An 18,705-nucleotide genomic window follows, 5' to 3' on the forward strand; every position below is an offset into this window, starting at 1 on the left:
ACTGGCCATGCAACCTTTCTCAGACCTGCCAGCTTCCCAGAGTGAGAAGGACTCTGTCTTTCAGATTGTCAGATAAACAGATGCCAGCCTCATTGCCCTTTGTGGGTTTGTCAGTTCCTTGGAATAAGTAAAGGGAATTCACCAAGTGCATCTATACTTACAATTGTCCATTTATTATAACCAGAAAAGATACAAATAATGAGATGCTCAAGTCTTGCTCTGGGAGAGGTTCAGACACAAGACTTCCATTGTCCCCAGGGATATGACACCCTCTTGCCAATCCAGGAAGCCTGTTTCCATGTTCAGGGACTTTATGAAAATGCATATGCATGATTGGAGTCTCAATGCATAGTAATGATTAATTGAATCAATGAATATGCTTGATTGCATTGTGCCCCCTTCCCTTCCTGAGGTTATTTGCCGGTGTGGTCTAGATAAAAACCAAACCAAACCCACTGCCACTGAGTCAATTCCGACTCATAGTGACCCTGTAGGACAGAGTAAAACTGCCCCATAGAGTTTTCAAGGAGCATCTGGCAGATTCGAACTGCCGACCTCTTGGTTAGCAGCCCTAGCACTTAACCACTATGCCAGCAGGGTTTCTGTGGTCTGGATAGCCCCCATTTATTTGCACACAGTCTCAAATGCTGTCTGGAAGCTTTACATAATAAAGGCACCTGGATTGCTGGGGAATTCCATGGGTTATTCTCAGGAACTGGAGACAACGGCTGTAGATTGGGATGGGATGGGATGGGGTGGGGTGGGGTGGGATGGGATGGGGTGGGGTGGGATGGGGTGGGGTGGGGTGGGGTGGGGTGGGGTGGGATGGGATGGGATGGGGTGGTGATAGATTAGATAGATAGATAAATAGGTAGACAGACAGACACAGAGAGGGAGGGAGGGAGAGTGAGGGAGAGAAGAGTGAGAGTATCTGCCCAGAGGCCCTGATAGTGCAGTGGTTAAGAGCTCAGCTGCTAACCAAAGGTCAGCAATTTGAATCCACCAGCGGCTCCCTGGAAACACTGTGAGGCAGTTCTACTCTGTCCTATGGGGTTGCTATGAGTCAGAATCGACTTGACGGCAATGTGTTTGGTTTGGTTTTTGGCAGTATCCCCCTCATGCTCAGTCATTGGCTGGGAGCAGCAGTGATGGATTTCAAAGTGTAGCAGCTGGGACCCTGGGTTAGTTAAGCATCCTGTAATTGGAGGTCTGTAGGGTGCATTCTTGAGGCCATACTTCCATTCTCACTCCAGAAAGGAAAATTTTGTATAGCCACTATATGAAGCGGAGGCTTTCACCAAGTTAAACTTTCTCTATCTCATTGACTTTTTGAATTAGAGGGGCTAGTAAACTCTAGTTCAGAGGCCTACTAAAAGGCTCAACAGTGCCATAGTGTCCTTGGTGGGATAAAGGGGACAAAAAAATAAGAGAAAGGAGTTACACGTGTACACATACAGAGGTAGAATATGCCACAATGCCAGTTTTCCCTTGGGCATCAATCTTTTCCACCAAGCACTCTTTCCTGCACTCAAGATTTTTTCCAGTTGCTTTATATTTCTGGCACTCACGAGGAGGCAAATCTGTCTGTATCTCACTGGGTACTTCGTTTATTGGCCTCACTGCTACCACTGTCATTACTGCTCCTGTTGCCAGTGGTGCTGTCTGAGGCCCTGCCTGCACCTGGACATCAGGCTGCACTCGGTCCTTCTGGTCCTCTTGGGCTCTGTGCAGTAAATAAGCCTGGGAAGGGCACTCCGCTTTTCCCCTGGCAGAGCTCAAAGAGGTGCTGACAGTTTTAGTGACACTTCCCCCTCCCTTCCTCCCTCCTCCGTCCTTTCACTCCCGTCTGGATCTGAAATGTCTTAATTTCCCGGTATACCACAGCCAGTTCAGGACAGCGGGCAGCAAAACTGAAATTCCCTCACATAATGACTAAGATTCCATGTCCTTATTTGCAGGCATTTAAAAAAAAAAAATTGGCTTCAAGTATAGCTCTGAGCTATTTGAGTTTTCTAAAGATGGTTAAACTGGATTTGGCTGTAGTTATTGTTCACTAATACATTTTCTATCCTGTAGTTGAAGCCAACTTTGATTTATAATCCTGTAAAGCTGGGTCATTTTTTTTTAGTTCCCCCCGCCTTGTTCTTTTAAATGAGAATTTAAAAGAATTTCTAATTTTTTTTCCTTAAAAGAGAATTTCAATATAGATATATGAGGAGGGGGTAGTTTGTTTGTGTTTTGTTCTTTTTTGTTTTAAACTGTTGGCAAAGTAGAGGAGATACGGAGAGACAGTTTAAGACCAAGGGAATCATCAAACTTCCTGATTTTAAGACACTGGTGAAGTAGGTAAAGCCATGTGAAGTATTTGAAACAGAAGATCCTGAGTTAAGCCACTTGCCATATCGCACTGACTTTCAAGTATACCAAGAGGTAGATTCAGAAAAGGAGCCCTGGAGTCAGAGTCTATAAATCAAGAGAACTTGGTTCTAGTCTTTGCTTTAGCTACTTGTTACCGGGGTCTCAGGTCCTTGCTCAGCACAGCTATAGAGACACAGAACGGCTGAAAGTGAAAGAAGCTTTATCTGGTCGGCCAAGCAAAGGGACACACCGCCGCTTGCGTTGCCAAGATGGCTCCCTGAACAAGGGCCGAAACAGTATTTATTACGGGAAGGAGCAAGGTCGTTGGTTGGTCTGGCCCGGAAAAGGCATTCCTGTGGAAGTTCCCTCATCTAAACTTCCCGAGATCTTCTGAAACCGGATATTAGGCTCTGACCCTTCATTTCTCAAAGTTTTCCCCCGATCTTATTAAAAAAAAAAAAAAAAAAAAGCCCGCTAAAATTTGGTTTCGTCTGGCGGGCAAAAGTTCCGGGGTCACCCAGAGGACAGGGTTGATGGTTCTGAGATGTTAGGCAGTCCAGATTTGTTCTTAACTGGTTTTGTGGTCTGCGACCCCAGCCTCATTTTTCTTATCTTGGGCAGAAAGTTGGCCGATTGCCTAAAAAACATCTGGAGAAACCAGTTAGAAGGGGAGGTGGCTCATGCTACTCTGCTTACAAGTTGGGCGTTGGTAGGGGTGTCCAGAGGCTGTCAGCCTCGTACTAATTAGGGATGTGACCTGCTTGAGTCACTGCATTAGTGTACACAGGGTATTAAGTAGATGAATCAGAGAGTTAGGAGCTTTAGTTCAAGAGTTCTTGTGCTATCATTGAGGTGATTGGGTTAAAAAGCTCCAACTGTATCCATGCTTAGGCTCTTGAACAGCTGAAGCATTGGTGAGTCCCCATTACCCTACAAACCCTTTGAATTACCTTGATAATTTCCTGATCTCTTCATAGATAAAATAGGCTCACCCAAGGATTACCACAAGATCTTTAGAGGGAGAGAGCTGGATTTTAATGGGATTTCCAGAAAAGGAAAATAAGTAAATGAAAGAATCCTTATGGTTTCTTTTCAGGATATTCTATATGGAGCTAGTACCTCTTTTAAGTTGCCGTTGAATCATTTCAACTCATAGAGACCCCGTGTGTTTCGGAATAGAACTATGCGCCATAGGGTTTTCAGTGGCTGATTCTTTTGGAAGTAGATCACCAGGCCTTTCTTTCGAGGTGCCTGTGAGTGTACTTGGACCTCCAACCTTTCGATTAGCAGCTAAGAGTATTAACCATTTGCACTGCCCTGGTGGTGCAACAATTAAGCACTTGACCGCTAACCAAAAGGTTGGTGGTTAAAATCTGCCTAGCTGTATCATGGGATAAAGACCTGGCAATCTGCTCTTGTAAAGATTGCAGCCTAGGAAACCTTATGGGGCAGTCCTACTCTGTCACATGGAGTCACTATGAGGCGAAATTAACTTGATGGCACCTACAACAACAACAAACTGTGAACCCTGCAGATGTTCAGCCTCATTAAAATAACACAAGGTAGCCTGGAAGCATGGTCTCCCCATCCTCTCATTTAGGTCTGCCAGAGAAAGAAAGTAGTTGTTCTATATTATTTTGCCTCATTGTTCTTTCCTTTTAATGAATGTATTAGTTACATTCTTTAGAATTGCAAGGAAGAGTCTTGCCAGATTATCTTTGATAATGGAGGCTTATAGCTAGGATAGAAAAAAGCATGAGCTGGCACTTGATGCATCATTCAGCTTGGGAGCAAAGATATTCAACAAGTCATAGGAACTATCCACTATTATTGGGGGCTCAGCCTTGGCTGTGGTGAACAGGCTAGGATTCGATATTCCCCAAAGAGAGGATTCGGTAGGGTAGAATTGGGTCATTTTATCATGGAGCTCAACTCTTGAGCAGTTTTATTCCAGCACCTTCAGTGACACTTGACCTTCCTCATGTTTAGTCAAGTGCTGATCCTGAGCCAAATCAGCCATGGCCAGGGTAGCAAAAGTTGGTTTCATCAGATGCGTATAGCATAAACCAAATCATCCACACTCAGAATTCCCTTTTGGGCTGCTTTCCACTGACCCTTTGTGACTTCTTGGAGTTTTATGACCTCTTTGGTACATTCAGTCATTTACTGTACTCGTATCTTTGAAAATAAAAACAGAGCAGCAAGGACTCTCAAGAGCAGACTTTTCTGATAGTAAAAATAAGAGAAAACTGAAGATTCGTTCCCTCAGGAGGGGAGCAGTCTTGGCTGTTACCCCGCCAAGTGTTTAACTCACAGTGACCATTTTTAAACTACTGACTGACCAGGGAGAGTGGTTAATGGGATCATGATAAGCTGACTGTCTTTAGCTTGTCAGGGATCCTACCTGTGCTAAGCCTGAGACTCCAGAGGAGTATGTTGTATGAGAAGGAGGTCTTCTGATTGGGGATTTCAATTTAACCTTTCTTTAGTGGAGAACAGTGGCTCTCAATGCTAGGGTCACATCAGAATCACTTGAAATGTTTGTGAAAGCTGCAGATTTCTGGGCCTTACCTTAGACCTATGAATTAGTGTCTCAGAATAGGTAGAAGCCAGTCACCTGTAGTTAAAAAACAACACAAAACAAACAAAAAATTCAAATAGAACTTTTACTTCTGGAAAGACAGAGTTGATGCACCTTCTCTAGTCTTCCTTCTAATTACAACTGAAAACCTTGAACATTATATACAAAAGAAACATAAGATTCTGAAAGGTAGAAAGAAGAGAGACCACCTAGGAGCCTTGGGACCCAAGGAATGACACAGTGGTGGGTTTTCTTTGTGTCTCATATACCCTAGACATAGAGCTGAAGAATCCAGCAACCTGGATATGCCAATAGGGACAGACACAAAAAGCCCCAACAAAAGCCTGCTCTCTCTAGCAAAAGAACAGGAAGGGGGCAGCTAACAAGGAAGAGAACTTTTAGATAACTGCTCTACTCCATCCAAATGACACGGAGAAAGCTGTCCCTATCCTATCCATTCCAGCAAAATGCTAAATGGGGAGCCTAGACTTCTTCCCTTGCAACATTGTAATGACGTTCCCCGATCTTCCCTCCCAGATGTTTTCCAAGAAGGCTAAGTAGGGTGCTGGAACTTTCATCCCCACTGGCTGGTAATGAGGCCTCCCCAACCCCATGCAGTGTCCAGTGGAGGCCATGTGGGAAGCAGCAACAGGGCACTCCTACCCCCTTGAGCTGGGGTAGTATCAGTGGTAGCCTAGTGGGGCTATAGCTCCTAACTACAACGAAGTAGTAACGAGAAGCCCCTTCCTCCCTTGTGTGTCAACAGAGGCCAAGTGGAGTATCTAGACTTCTACTCCCACCTGGCAGCAACAAGGTAACATCTATCCCTTTCCATATTGGCTCAGTATCACATGAAAACAGTTAAAACAGAAAGTTTAATAAGATCTAGAGTCTCATAATACTCAAAATGTCTAGGTTTCAATCAGCGATCACTTGCCATATCAGAAATGTCAACTACAATGAGAAAAAGACAGTAAATACCAATACCATGATGACAAAGACGTTAGAATTATCTGACAGCCATCATAAAAATGCTTCAGTGAGCAATTATGAACACTTCTGAAACAATTTAAAAAGTAGAAAGTCTCAGCCATGGGATAGAAGAAATAAAGAAGAACCAAATGGAAATTTTAGAACTGAAAAATACAATAACTGAAATGAAAATCTCAAGGATGGGCTGAACAACAGAATGGATGGGACAGAAAAGATGCAGTGAACTTGAAGATAAAATAATAGAAATTATGAAATTTGATGGACAGAGAGAAAATAAACCAATGAAAAAAGAACAGAGCCTTAGGAGCTGTGGGACTATAACAAAAAATACATTTGTGTCATCAGTATCCCAGAAGGGTGGGGCTGGAAAAGTACTAGAAGAAGAATGGCTGAGACCCAGGAATTCTATCCCTAGGTATACATACACAAGACAATTGAAAACATAAGTTCACACAAAAACTTGTATGGGAATGTTTATAGCAGCATTATTAATTAGAGCCAGAACAGTAGAAACAAGCCAAATGTCTACAAACTGATGAGTAGATAAACAAAATGTGTACTATATATCCATACAGTAGAATATTATTTAGCTGTAAAAAAAATGAAGAAGTGATACATGCTACAACGTGAGGAATCCTTGAAAACTGCATGCTAAGTGAAAGAAGCCAGTCATCAAAGGCCAAATATTGTATGAACCCATTTATATGAAATGTCAAGGGTAGATAAATCCATAGAGACAGGAAGTGGAACAGAATAGGCAATTCACAGACAGGGAGTTGGGGGACAATTGGGAGTGACTGCTAATAAGTATGGGGTTTCTTTCAGGGGATGAAAATATTCTGAAATTGGATAATGGTGATGTTGCTTAACTTTATGAATATATTAAAAAAGCACTGAACATATACTTCAAAAGGATAAATTTTATGGTATGTAAATTATATCTTAAAAAAAAGACTTCTTAAAAAATGTTAAAAACTTACCAAATTTGACAAAAGACACAAACATCCATATTCAAGAAGCTGAGTAAACCCCAAAATACATAAATCAACCCAAGACATATCATAGGTAAACTTCTGAAAGCTACAGGAAAAGAAAAAAAAAAAACAAAACTGGAAGCATTTAAAGAACATTAACACCTTACTTAAAAGGGAAAAACCAATTCAAATGACAGCATATTTCTCACCAGAAATCTGTGCCAGAGATCGTGCCACAACATTTTTCAAGTTCTGAAAGAAAAGTCCTGCCAACCCAGAATCCCATATTCAGCAAAAATATCCTCCAGGATTGAAGGTAAAATCAGGAAATTCTCAAAGGAAAGAAAACTAAGAGAATTTGTTGTCAACAGAGCTACCCTAAAACAGTGGCTAAAGGAAGCTCTCTAAACAGAAAGGAATTGATTAAAAAAAAAAGAAAAAAAGGAATCTTGGGACATCAGAAAGAAAGAAAGAAGAATGGGAAAGAGTAAAAATATGGGTAAATACAATGCATTTTCCTTCTCTTGAGCTTTCTAAATTAACTGTTGTGGTTCTAAATATGTATAGATGTAGAAAAAATATTTGAGACAATTATAAATGGGGAAGGGAAATGGATGTAAAGAGACAAGGTCTATACTTAAACTGGAGAATGGTAATACCAGTAGACTGTGGTAATTTATGTATATATAATATAATATATCATTATACATCAACCACTAAAAAAGCAATAGAAGATATACCAAAGCACTATAAAATAGATGAACCAAAATAAGATTCTAAATAATGTTCAAGTAACCTACAGGAAGACAGGACAAAGAAAACATAGAAACAACAAACAGAAAACCAAAAATTAAAATGGCAGATTTTAAACCTAGCCCATCAATAATTATATTAAATGTAAATGGCCTAAATATACCATGTAAAAGACAAATGCAGACCCTATAAACATCAAACAGATAATAAAGACCAGAAGAGCTGGATGATCCCCAGCTACCACTACTGACTGTTTTGATCTGGGCTACACTAGATGAACCCTAATAGAATGGGAGAAAAACATGAAATGGAACTCAAATGCTTAAAAAGTCTATACTTGTTAAACCAGTTGAGACTAGAGAACTCCCTGAGACTATTGCCTTGAGATACTCTTTTAACCTTGAACCAAAACAATCTCTTGAGGTCACCTTTTACTGACACACAAAGTAAAAGATATTGCTCATGAGTACGGTGCTTCATTAAAAAACTATATGAGACCGAAAGGACCACAATTGCTCTAAAGCAAAGATGAGAAGAAAAGGAGGTGGGAAACTGGAGCATGGAAATGGAATAGCCAGAACACAATTAAAGAGGATTGTTGACATATTGTGAAAAATGTAGCTGATGTCACTGAACAATTTGTATAGAAATTGTCAGATGGGAACCTAATTTCCTCTTGTAAACTTTCACCAAAAACACAATAAAATATTATGTAAAAAAAAAAAACAAAAGTTAATAAAGGAGAAGGAAAACCTGGTGGTGCAATGGTTAAGCACTTGGCTGCTAGCCAAAAGGTTGGCAGTTCACACCTACCCAGCTGGTCCTCAGAAGAAAGACTAGGTGACCTGCTGTCATAATGATTACAGCCTAGGAAACCCTATGGGTGCCATTAAGTTGATTCCAATTCATAGCAACCCCGTGTGACAGAGTAGGTGAAATAGACTAGTCACCCCATGTGACAACTTAGGTGAAATAGACTAGTTTCCCAAAAAATACAAAGTACTGCAACTGCAATGGCAGGATTAAAAAAAAAATTATTCAATTATATGTTGTCAGCAAGAAACTCACTTCAAATATAATGATAAAGGTAGGTTGAAAAGCATGTGGAAAAATATATCATGCAAAAGTTAATCAAAAGAAAGTAGGAGTGGCTTTATTAATATGAGGTAAAGTAGACTTCAGATCAAAGAAAATTACCAGAGACAGAGAAAGATATAATGACAAAAAGTGTCAATCTACCAGGAAGACATAACAATTTTAAATGTGTATGCATCAAACAACAGAACTATCTGAAGCAAAATATGTGACGCAAGAAGTGATAGAACTAAAAGGAGAAATTTAAAAAATCCACAGATTATTTCTTTCACTAACTGGTAGAACACCTAGACAAAAAAATCAGCAAGAATCTAGAAGAACTCAACAACACAGTCAACCAACAGGATCTAATTAACATTTATAGAACACTGCACCCAGCAATAACGGAGTACACATTCTTTTCAGGTGTCCACAGAACAAGATATCCTGGGCCATAAACAAACTTCAACAAATTTGACAGACTTAGAATCTTTTTTTTTTTTTTTAGTGTGTTCTCTGACCATAATGGAATCAAATTATAAATCAGTAACAGGAAGAGAACAGAAAAATATCTAAACAGTAAAACAAAACAACACACTTCTAAATAATCCATGGGTCAGAGATGAAGTCCCAATGGAAATTAAAAAAAAAGTAACTTCAACTGAATGAAAATATAACATGTCAAAATTTGGGGTACACAGCTAAAGCAGAGCTGAGAGGAAAAACATAAACGCTTACATTGTTGTTAGTTGTTAGGTGCCGTCAAGTTGATCCTGACCGATAGCGACCCTATGCACAACAAAATGAAATGCTTGCACTACAAAGGAGTAAAATTTGCAAATTAATAATCTATAGCTCCTGTCTTGAAATAAAAGCATAGTGACAATACCAAGTGCTAGCGAGGATGTGGAGAAGCTGGATCACTCATACATTGCTGGTGGGAATGTAAAATGGCACAACCACTCTGAAAACTGACAGTTTCCTAAAAAAAAAACTGAACATGTAACTACCATATGACCCAGCAATTGTACTCCTGGGCATTTATCCTAGAGAAATGAAAACTTGCATTGACACAAAAACCTGTAAGTGAATGTTAATAGTAGCAGCTGTATTCATAGTAGCCAAAAACTGGAACATACCCTGATGTCCTTCAAGGGTGAGTGGTTGAATGAGCTGTGGTACATCCATGTCATGAAATAATTTTCAACAATAGAAAGAAAATGGCCAGTTGATACCCAACAACTTGAGTGAATCTCCGGAGAATTACACCGAGTCAAAAATGCCAATCCCAAAAGGTTACTTACTGAATTATTCCATTTATATAATATTCTTGAAAGGACAGAATTATAGAAATGGAGTACAAATTAGTAATTGGCAGGGGTCAGAGAGGGAGTAGGAATGGGTGTGGTCATAAAAGGGTAAACTGAGGGATCTTTGTGGTAAGGGAACTGTTCTACACCTTGACTATAAATTTCAGTATTCTAGTTGTGTATATTTTTGCAAGATGTCACTGGGGGAAACCGGAGACACATGAGATCTCTCTGTATTATTTCTTATAACTGTGTCATGGATTGAATTGTGTACCCCCAAAATATGTGTCAGCTTGGTTAGGCCACGGTTCCCTGTATTGTGTGGTTATCCTCTGTTTTGTGATTTTCCTGTTATAAATCATAATTTCTGCCTGTGGTTAGAGAAGATTAGGATGGGATGTAACACCCTTGCTCAGGTCACAGCCCTGATCCAATGTAAAGGGAGCCTCCCTGGGGTGTGGCCTGTACCACCTGTTACCTTACAAGAGATAAAAGGAAAGGGAAGCAAGCAGAGAGTTGGGGACCTCACACCACCAAGAAAGCAGTGCTAGGAGCAGAGTGCCTCCTTTGGACCCAGGGTTCCTGTGCGGAGAAGCTCCTAGTCCAGGGGAAGATTGATGACAAGGACCTTCCTCCAGAACCGACAGAGAAAGAAAGCCTTCCCCTAGAGCTGACACCCTGAATTTGGACTTCTAGCCTACTAGACTGTGAGAAAATAAATTTCTCTTTGTTAAAGCCATCCACTTGTGGTATTTCTTTTACAGCAGCACTAGATGACTAAGACAAACCACATATAAATTTATAATTACATCAAAATAAAAAATTTAATTTTTTAAAAAAGTGTACAAATATACAAACTCCCCCAGGCAATTTTAATGTGAGCTAAAAATACCGTCCATTGGTAGAGGTGTAGAGAACTTCTTCCTATTGCAAGACAAGTGAGATCATTACAGTCTCAGACCACTATGGTTAAGCTGACGATCCAGTCACCTTTGACTTTCTGAAAGAACAGCTTACTTACTTGGGATTAGGACTTTGAACGTCTTGTGAGCCTGGACAATGGATGTATAGCCTGGCGATGGCTAAATTTTTGAAGAAATGACTATAAAGTGTTTTGTACACTGCTTAGCACAGAGTGGAGCCCTGGTGGCGCAGTGGTTAAGAGCTTGGCTGTTAACCAAAAGGTAAATAGTTCGAATCTACTAGCCGTTCCTTGGAAGCCCCGTGGGGTAGTTCTTCTCTGTCCTATAGGGTCACTAGGAGTTGGAATCGACTGGATGACAATAGGGTTGGCTTTCTTTGGTTTTAGCACAGATTAAAGGTGTTGGGGGGCAGTGCCTCAAGAGATGGTGGGGAATCCTTCATCCAGCCATTTGGGACCACTGCCAGTTTTCTGTGGTCACTTCTGCTTTTGTACATGTTCTTTCCTCTGCCTGGAAGCCTTCCTACCTTGTCCATCTGTTAAGCCTTTCTTGACCTCCCCCCAGCTCTGCCCTTTGTTTCTCTGCTGTATTTTGTGGTCTTGCCACTATTGCAGTGCCCACCACGCTGAACAGAGCTTCGTGGGGACTGTGTCTGATCCACCTCTGCCTCTGCAGCACGCAGCAGAATGAGTACTTCATAAGCGTTGTTAAACCCATTGCCGTCGAGTCGATTCTGACTCACAGTGAGCCTATAGGACGGAGTAGAACTGCCCCACAGAGTTTCCAAGGAGCACCTGGAGGATTTGAACTGCTGACCCTTTGGTTAGCAGCCATAGCACTTAACCACTATGCCAGTGGGGTTTCCAAACGTTGTTAGCAGAATCAAATTTAAAGGACAGGCAGAGTATGTGGTCATGACTGTAGGTGTGACTTTAATATTTGTGTTACAAAAAATTTTGCCACAAAATAAAATTGTATTTTAAGCATATTATTATATTGTGCTCTTTATAGAGCTCCTGTGGTGAATGGAAACCCTGGTGGTGAGTGCTATAACGGCTAACCAAAAAGTCGGCGGTTTAAATCCACCAGTCACTCCTTGGAAACCCTCTGGGGCAGTTTTACTCTGTCCTGTAGGGTTGCTATGAGTCAGAATCGACTTGATGGCATCAGGTTTGGTTTGGTTTGGTTTTGGTTTTGGTTATGGTGAATATTGTGTGTTTAAAATACAGGTCTGTGGACTGTATCTCTGAAACATCTCATTGCATCAGTTGGAAACCAGCATAACATGTGCCAGTAAGGTTACAGGCAATTAAAAATGCTCTAAACCATGGCTGAAACCTGGAAAGGAATAATGTCTCTGTACTATGCTGATCAGACCATGTGTAGATTATGGATCAAGTTCAGAGTACCAGGATTTGAGGGGGACACCAGAAAGTGTAACGTGTACAAAGAAAATCAACTATGGTAGTGTTTAGTCCTGAAAGCTTGTCAGGTGACGAAGTTCGCAAAATCTAGGATTATTTATTAAAAAGAAGAGGTCTGATCTTGCTTTATTTCTATATCTGTAGGAGTCTCACTCAGAAAAGGCATTAGTCTACTTGTTCTATGTTGCTCCACATGGGTCATTTATATATTAAAATCATAGATCAGTGAGTAGCAATTATAGGAAGGCAACTTTTTTGTTCTTAATAATATTTTATTGTGTTTTAGGTGAAAATTTACACAGCAAATTAGGTTCACCTAGAATAGTTTCTGGGATAATAGTTTCTGGTGGTGTAATAGGTAAGAGCTACAGCTGCTAACCAAAAGGTTGGCAGTTTGAATCCACCAGGCGCTCCTTGTAAACCCTATGGGGCAGTTCTGCTTTGTCCAATAGGGTCACTATGAGTTGGAATCGACGACAACGGGTTTTTGGTTTTTAATAGTTTTTATACAAATTGTTCGTGCCATTGGTTACAGTTTTTACAAAGTGTCCACATTCTCATTAGTTTCATTCTGTTTGTTCTGTTTCCATTGATCTGGCTTCCCTTCCCCTCCTTGCCATCTCATCTTTGCTTTTGGGTAAATGTCGACCATTTGGTCTCATACAGTTAATTGTTTAAGGGAGCACATTACTCATGGGTGGTAATTGTTTATTTTATAAGCCAATCTATTAGGCTAAAAGGTGACCTGTAGAAATAGCTTCAATTCCATGTTGAAAGAGCATTTCAGGGCAATAGTCTCAAGGATTACTCTAGTTTCCATTGCTCCAGTAGGTCTGGCCTTTTTGTGGAATTTGAGTTTTGTTCCACATTTTTCTCTCATTCTATCCGGGACCTTCTATTGGGTCTCTGGTCAGAAGGGTCGGTAGGGGTAGCCAGGCACCATCTAGTTCTTCTGGTCTCAGGTTTGAAGAGACTATGGTTCCTGTGGGCTGTTAATCTCATGGACTTGTTTCTTCTTTGAACCTTTGATTTCCTTCATTCTCTTTTGCTCTGAATGAGTAGAGACCAGTAGTTATAAGGAAGGTGACTTTTAAAAAAATAATGCATTCCTGTTATTGTTAGGTGTCATCAAGTCGATTCCGACTATAGCAACCCTATAAGACAGAGTAGAACTGCCCCATAGGGTTTCCAAGGATCAGCTGGTGGATTCAAACTGCCAACCTCTTGGTTAGTAGCCGAGCTCTTAACCACTGCACCACCAGGACTCCAGTGAATTCTAAGTTATAGCTACAGTTTTGTCTTTATAAGAACAAATGTGTTTGATCTTGAATGTAAACCAGCCTAAAACCCACCTCTATGGGTGGAATTAAAATTCTGTGGTCAAAAGCTCTGTGTATGTGTGTTGGTACATGATGCTGGGTACATATAGTGCTATGTTGCAGTAAAGCTGCTGGTGAAATGCTTCTTTCTAATGTCATCCTCAAGGACCAGGCATAGTCCTCCCTAGTAATCCCTGGTGAAGGCCCAGCAATCTCCAAACCCAGATATATTGAGAGTGGTAACCTTGTGCATTATTGTTGAGAAGCCCACATACCTACAAGCACTCACTAAACAATAGTTAATCTAATAGTACCACCTTGCCCTTTCCCTCTCTCATGATTCTCTCTTTCATAGAGAGATGAGTGCAGTCTTCCCCAGCTGGACAGGGAAGCACTGACTCTGGGACAAAGGCCTGTGAGGTCAGCAGGATTCTATGTCCCTGTACCTGGGGGTTCCCCATTCGGCTGCTGCTCTCCTCACCAAGTGCCCGGGGACTCCAGTACTGCACTGGAACCCTCTGTCCTCCACTCCCTATTTCTCTCCTCATCTCCAGCTGCTGAAGGAGTCTCCTTTGTGTTCACAATAAGTTGGGTTCACAGCCAGAATGAATATCCTCTTACAGGTAACTCTGCAAATGCCCGGGGCAACCTACCAGGCTGGTATGGAGATTTTTTTTTTCTTTTTTTCTTCTTCTTCTTCTTTAAGGAAGGTACCGACATATCATTTGCATTTGACAGCATCATTTACAGTCTATCAAAGGCCCATCTTTGCCCTCTTTCCCCTTTATTCCTCCTGTTTCTGCCACTCCTCTGGAATTATGTATAGTCTTTATTTTCTGGTGTTTTTTCCCTGAAATTCTGATTTAGAGTCTGGCCTGTAGTCCCCTGAGGTCTTGCCTTCTACCTTCACTCAGCACCTTGGAGAGATAATCTTCTAAAGTGCTTGAAGGAAACTGATCAGACTAAACACTTGACATTTTCCACTTGTCCTTTTTTGAGTAATCAGCTCGGGGCCCCTTAGAGGGAAAAAGTCAGGCCAGGAGCAAAATGCATGTATTTGCATAAGTATTAGTAGCTCAACGTGTACCATGGTTCTGCAACTGAGGACACGCCTAACTTATTCATTTACAGCTTCTTTTATTGCAGAAAAAGGAATGGACATGGGATGAGAGCAAGATGCTGGTGATGCAGGACCCCATCTACAGGTAAGAGTCCCACAAGGCCCACTGGCAGACCCCAGACCCCGTGCTCAAGAGGACCTCTGAGCCCCAGGGTCCACCTGTCATCCCTTGGAGCCATCTGTCAGGCTGGCGGACCCCTGACAGATTTAAATCAATCTCTGTTGCTCTTTCTTTCTGAGACCTGTCGTTTCTTTAGATGTAAGTACAAGAAGCAAACCTGCCTTATCTTTAAGCTGGAGGGGAAAATTATTCTTGTCATGTTGAATTACACTGTCTAAAAAAAGCTATTAGGGATTTCTGCTCGGTGTTTAATCAAAATCTTTCTGTTATAATTATAGAGACCTTTTCATTTTGTGCTAGGTTTGCCCTCACTGAGCTTCCGTAATGGTCAATAATTTGATCACAATGAGACAACTGAGTTTTTCCATCACCCTGTTCTCACATTTTTTCACAGTTTTTATCTGTTTCACCTTCCTGCCACTTCAGAAATCAAGCACAAATAAAGGAGTTGTGGTCATTTGGGAAAGCAGAAAGTCACAAATTTAATCTCCAGAAATTGCTTTCACAATGAGACTGGAGTGATTTCCAAAGAGATGACATGACTTGCCATCCACGTAGGCTCCTTTGGACAGAGGAACACCTAATGGTGATACATACAGAGAGCCAGGGCTGTCCCCGGAACCATGGCTGGGCTGCGAATCCTCAGTGACACCTTGTCTTTGATCTCTGCTGACCAACCCCCCCCACCCCCATCTTCTTCATGCTTTCTTCACTGGGAGAGTGGGTGTTAGCTATTCTCTTGGGATTGTGGGGACCTAGATTTAGGTTTTGCTTTTGTCTTCTCGCAAATGATTGCCATGCCTTTGTTGACAAAGTAGGTAAGGGTCGAAACTCAACTGTGAAGTTGGCAGCATGGTGGCCCAGCCTTCTAGTCAAAGAATAGATGCCTATGAAATGGAATTTTCATCCATCCATTCTTCCCTCCAGCCCTCCATCCATCCCTCCGTCCATCCCTCCTTCCCTCCATCCCTCCGTCCATCCCTCCTTCCCTCCATCCCTCCGTCCATCCCTCCGTCCATCCCTCCTTCCCTCCTTCCCTCCATCCCTCCATCCATCCCTCCGTCCATCCCTCCTTCCCTCCATCCCTCCTTCCCTCCATCCCTCCTTCCCTCCCTCTATCCGTCCAAAATACTTATGCTAGGCATTGTGCTAGATAATCTGGCAGATTATTGAGATGAGTAATTCATAGTCCCTGTTCTCAGGGAGTTTTTAGTCTAGTAGAGAAAGAGTCCTGAACAAATCACTCTAGTGCAAGATAGTATGTTTGACAAAATGAATTTCTTCCTTTGTGTGCTTGTAGTAATTTTTATGTTTCTTGAAGTAGTTGTTAGAGTGCATTACTGTTACTTTTTTAAATATGCCTGATTTTTGCCACCAGACTAAGAGGCTCATGAGGGGAAGAACTGTGCCCTGCTCACTTTTGTGTTTCTAGCACCTAGCCTGTGTCTGGTCCATACAAGCCATTTCATAAAGATGTGATGGGTGGATGGTTGATTGTATTGGATTAATGTCTTAAAAATAATGACATTAAATGATATGGTGGTTCACAGGAGGGAGGGAACAATCACTTTCTACTTGGAGTGATAAGAAAAGACTTCAAAAAAGTGCATTAGAACTAAGCTTGAAGAAGATAAATGGATAAACCCACATTGTTCGCTTTTTTTTTTTTTTAAGGAAGGATTTTCTGCTTTTTTTTTTTTTTTTTACAGTGGCACCATATACATAAAAAAGAGACTGTTTTATGAATGTTGTTGTTTGCCCTCAAGTTGATGCCCACTCATGGCGACCCCATGTGTGCAGAGTAGAAGTGCTCCATAGGGTTTTCAAGGCTGTGACCTTTTAGAACCAGATCTCCAGGCCTGTACTTGAGGTACCTCTGGGTGGGTGTGAGCCGCCAACCTTTCTGCAGGTAGTCGAGTGCTTGATTGTCTGCTACATCCAGGGACTCCCCTTTTTATGGATGCTGGTCATGAATTTGAATCTTAACTTTTTCCTGTTGAAAGAAAGAACTTTCCCCAAAGTCTCAACATTCACAAGCACACCGTTAATTTTGTTTATTTTTTAACAGCTTTATTGAGGTGTAATTGACATACAGAAAACCCGAACATATGTAAAGTGTATAATTTGACTAGTTTCTTGTATACTCATGAAACCATAACCTCACTCAAGATGATGAACATATCTGTCACTTCGAAAGGTTGTCCCCATTATAATCCCTTTATCTAATTTCTCCGCATTCCATTTCCCTACCCCCAACCCCCAGGCATCTTCTGATATCCTTTCTGTTACTATAAACTAGTTTCTATTTTCTAGAATTTTATATGAGTAGAATCATAGAGTATATCCTTTCTTTTCTAGCTTCTTTCACTCAGCGTAATTATTTTCTCAACATATGTATCAGTAGTTCACCCCTTTTTATTACTGAATAGTATTCCATTATGTGGGTATACCACAATTTGTTTACCCTTTACATGTGAATGGGCATTTTAGTGGTTTCTGGTTTTTGGCGATTACAGTTAAAGCTTCTATGAATGTTGTTGGGAAATATAATTAAAAACAAAATCTCCTGCCAACCCAGGAAACTTCTCCACAAAGGTAGAAGAGAAAGAAAACAGTTTTATTATTAATAAACATTAAACTAGAGTGTGATGTGCATCACAGGCGATCTGCTAACGAGATTGCAAAAGACAGAGCAAAATCTCACCCTTTCATATAGCCAAGCAGATGCAACCCATTATATGTGTGTTCTCAAGATAAGCAATAACTAGTCCCAACTTGTCCAGTAGTTCGTTCTAAATTCACTTGATAACTGGGGTGGCCATTTGTGTTTGCTAACTGCCTTTATCTAGAGGAAAAATGCTTTTTTTTTCATGTCTTTATGACAGGAGGTAGGTTTACAACTTGGAGTCAGACGCCTGCCAAAGTAAGGCTCCTATCCTTTCACAGAAACTGGAAGATAACGGGCCTTATCTTCACTAATGATTACATTTCGAAGTGATGGCTCCCAGGTCCTTGAGAAAGACATGACTGGGTTGTGAAGAGGCTTATTTCGCTTTTAAAAAGATTTACACATACCTCAAGGAGGCAGAGAAAGAATTTACAGTTACGTTTTCTTTTAAGTAAATACTCCAAAAAAAGGAAGGGGGAATCTTTTTCTTTTTTTTTTTGTCTTGCACCGGGGAGAATTAATTTTTTTTTCTCATTAGATACTATATTTACCGTTACATTGTTCATGTATAGGTCCTTGTATGAACATACGCTTCCATTTTTCTTGGGTAAGTACCCAAGAGTGGAATTGTTAGATCCTATTTTTTTTTATGGTAGGTGTATATTTAACTTTTTAAGAAACTGCCAAATTGTTTTCCAAAACGTTGTACCACCAACTGCATGAGAATTCCCGTTCCTCCCCTTTTTTACCAAAATCTGTTATGGTCAGTCTTTTCAATTTTAGCCCATCAAATAGATGTGGAGTAGTATTTCATTGTGGTTTTCATTTGCATTTTCCTAATAACCAATGATTTTGAGCATCTTTTCATCTTATTTGTCACTTTTTAAAGTATCTCTTTTAAAGTATCTGTTCAAATCCTTAATTGGGATGTTTTATTTTCTTACTATTGAATTTTGAGAGTTCTTTATGTATTCTGGTACAAGCCCTTTTTCAAATGTTTGATTTGTGAATATTTTAGGCAAATCAGACTTCCTTTTTCTTTTTTTTTTAATGTCTCCTTTGAATAGCTGTTGTTATTAGCTACCCT

At 40.7% G+C, this 18,705-nt stretch overlaps 1 protein-coding gene across 2 annotated transcripts in view; it reads left to right on the forward strand.

Moving 5' to 3' along the window:
* LOC100674634 (carboxyl-terminal PDZ ligand of neuronal nitric oxide synthase protein) overlaps nucleotides 1-18,705 on the forward strand; it is a 434,071-nt gene that overhangs the window by 305,336 nt on the left and 110,030 nt on the right. The window contains exon 4 of one of the 2 annotated variants that reach the window (XM_023554221.2): nucleotides 14,841-14,914. In XM_023554221.2, the coding sequence (XP_023409989.2) occupies nucleotides 14,841-14,914 (74 nt within the window). The remainder of the gene's footprint in view (nucleotides 1-14,840; nucleotides 14,915-18,705) is intronic. The other variant, XM_010594913.3, reaches the window with a different exon arrangement.

This window comes from Loxodonta africana, chromosome 3 (assembly GCF_030014295.1).
Source record: "Loxodonta africana isolate mLoxAfr1 chromosome 3, mLoxAfr1.hap2, whole genome shotgun sequence".
Classification (NCBI taxonomy): Eukaryota; Metazoa; Chordata; class Mammalia; order Proboscidea; family Elephantidae; genus Loxodonta; species Loxodonta africana.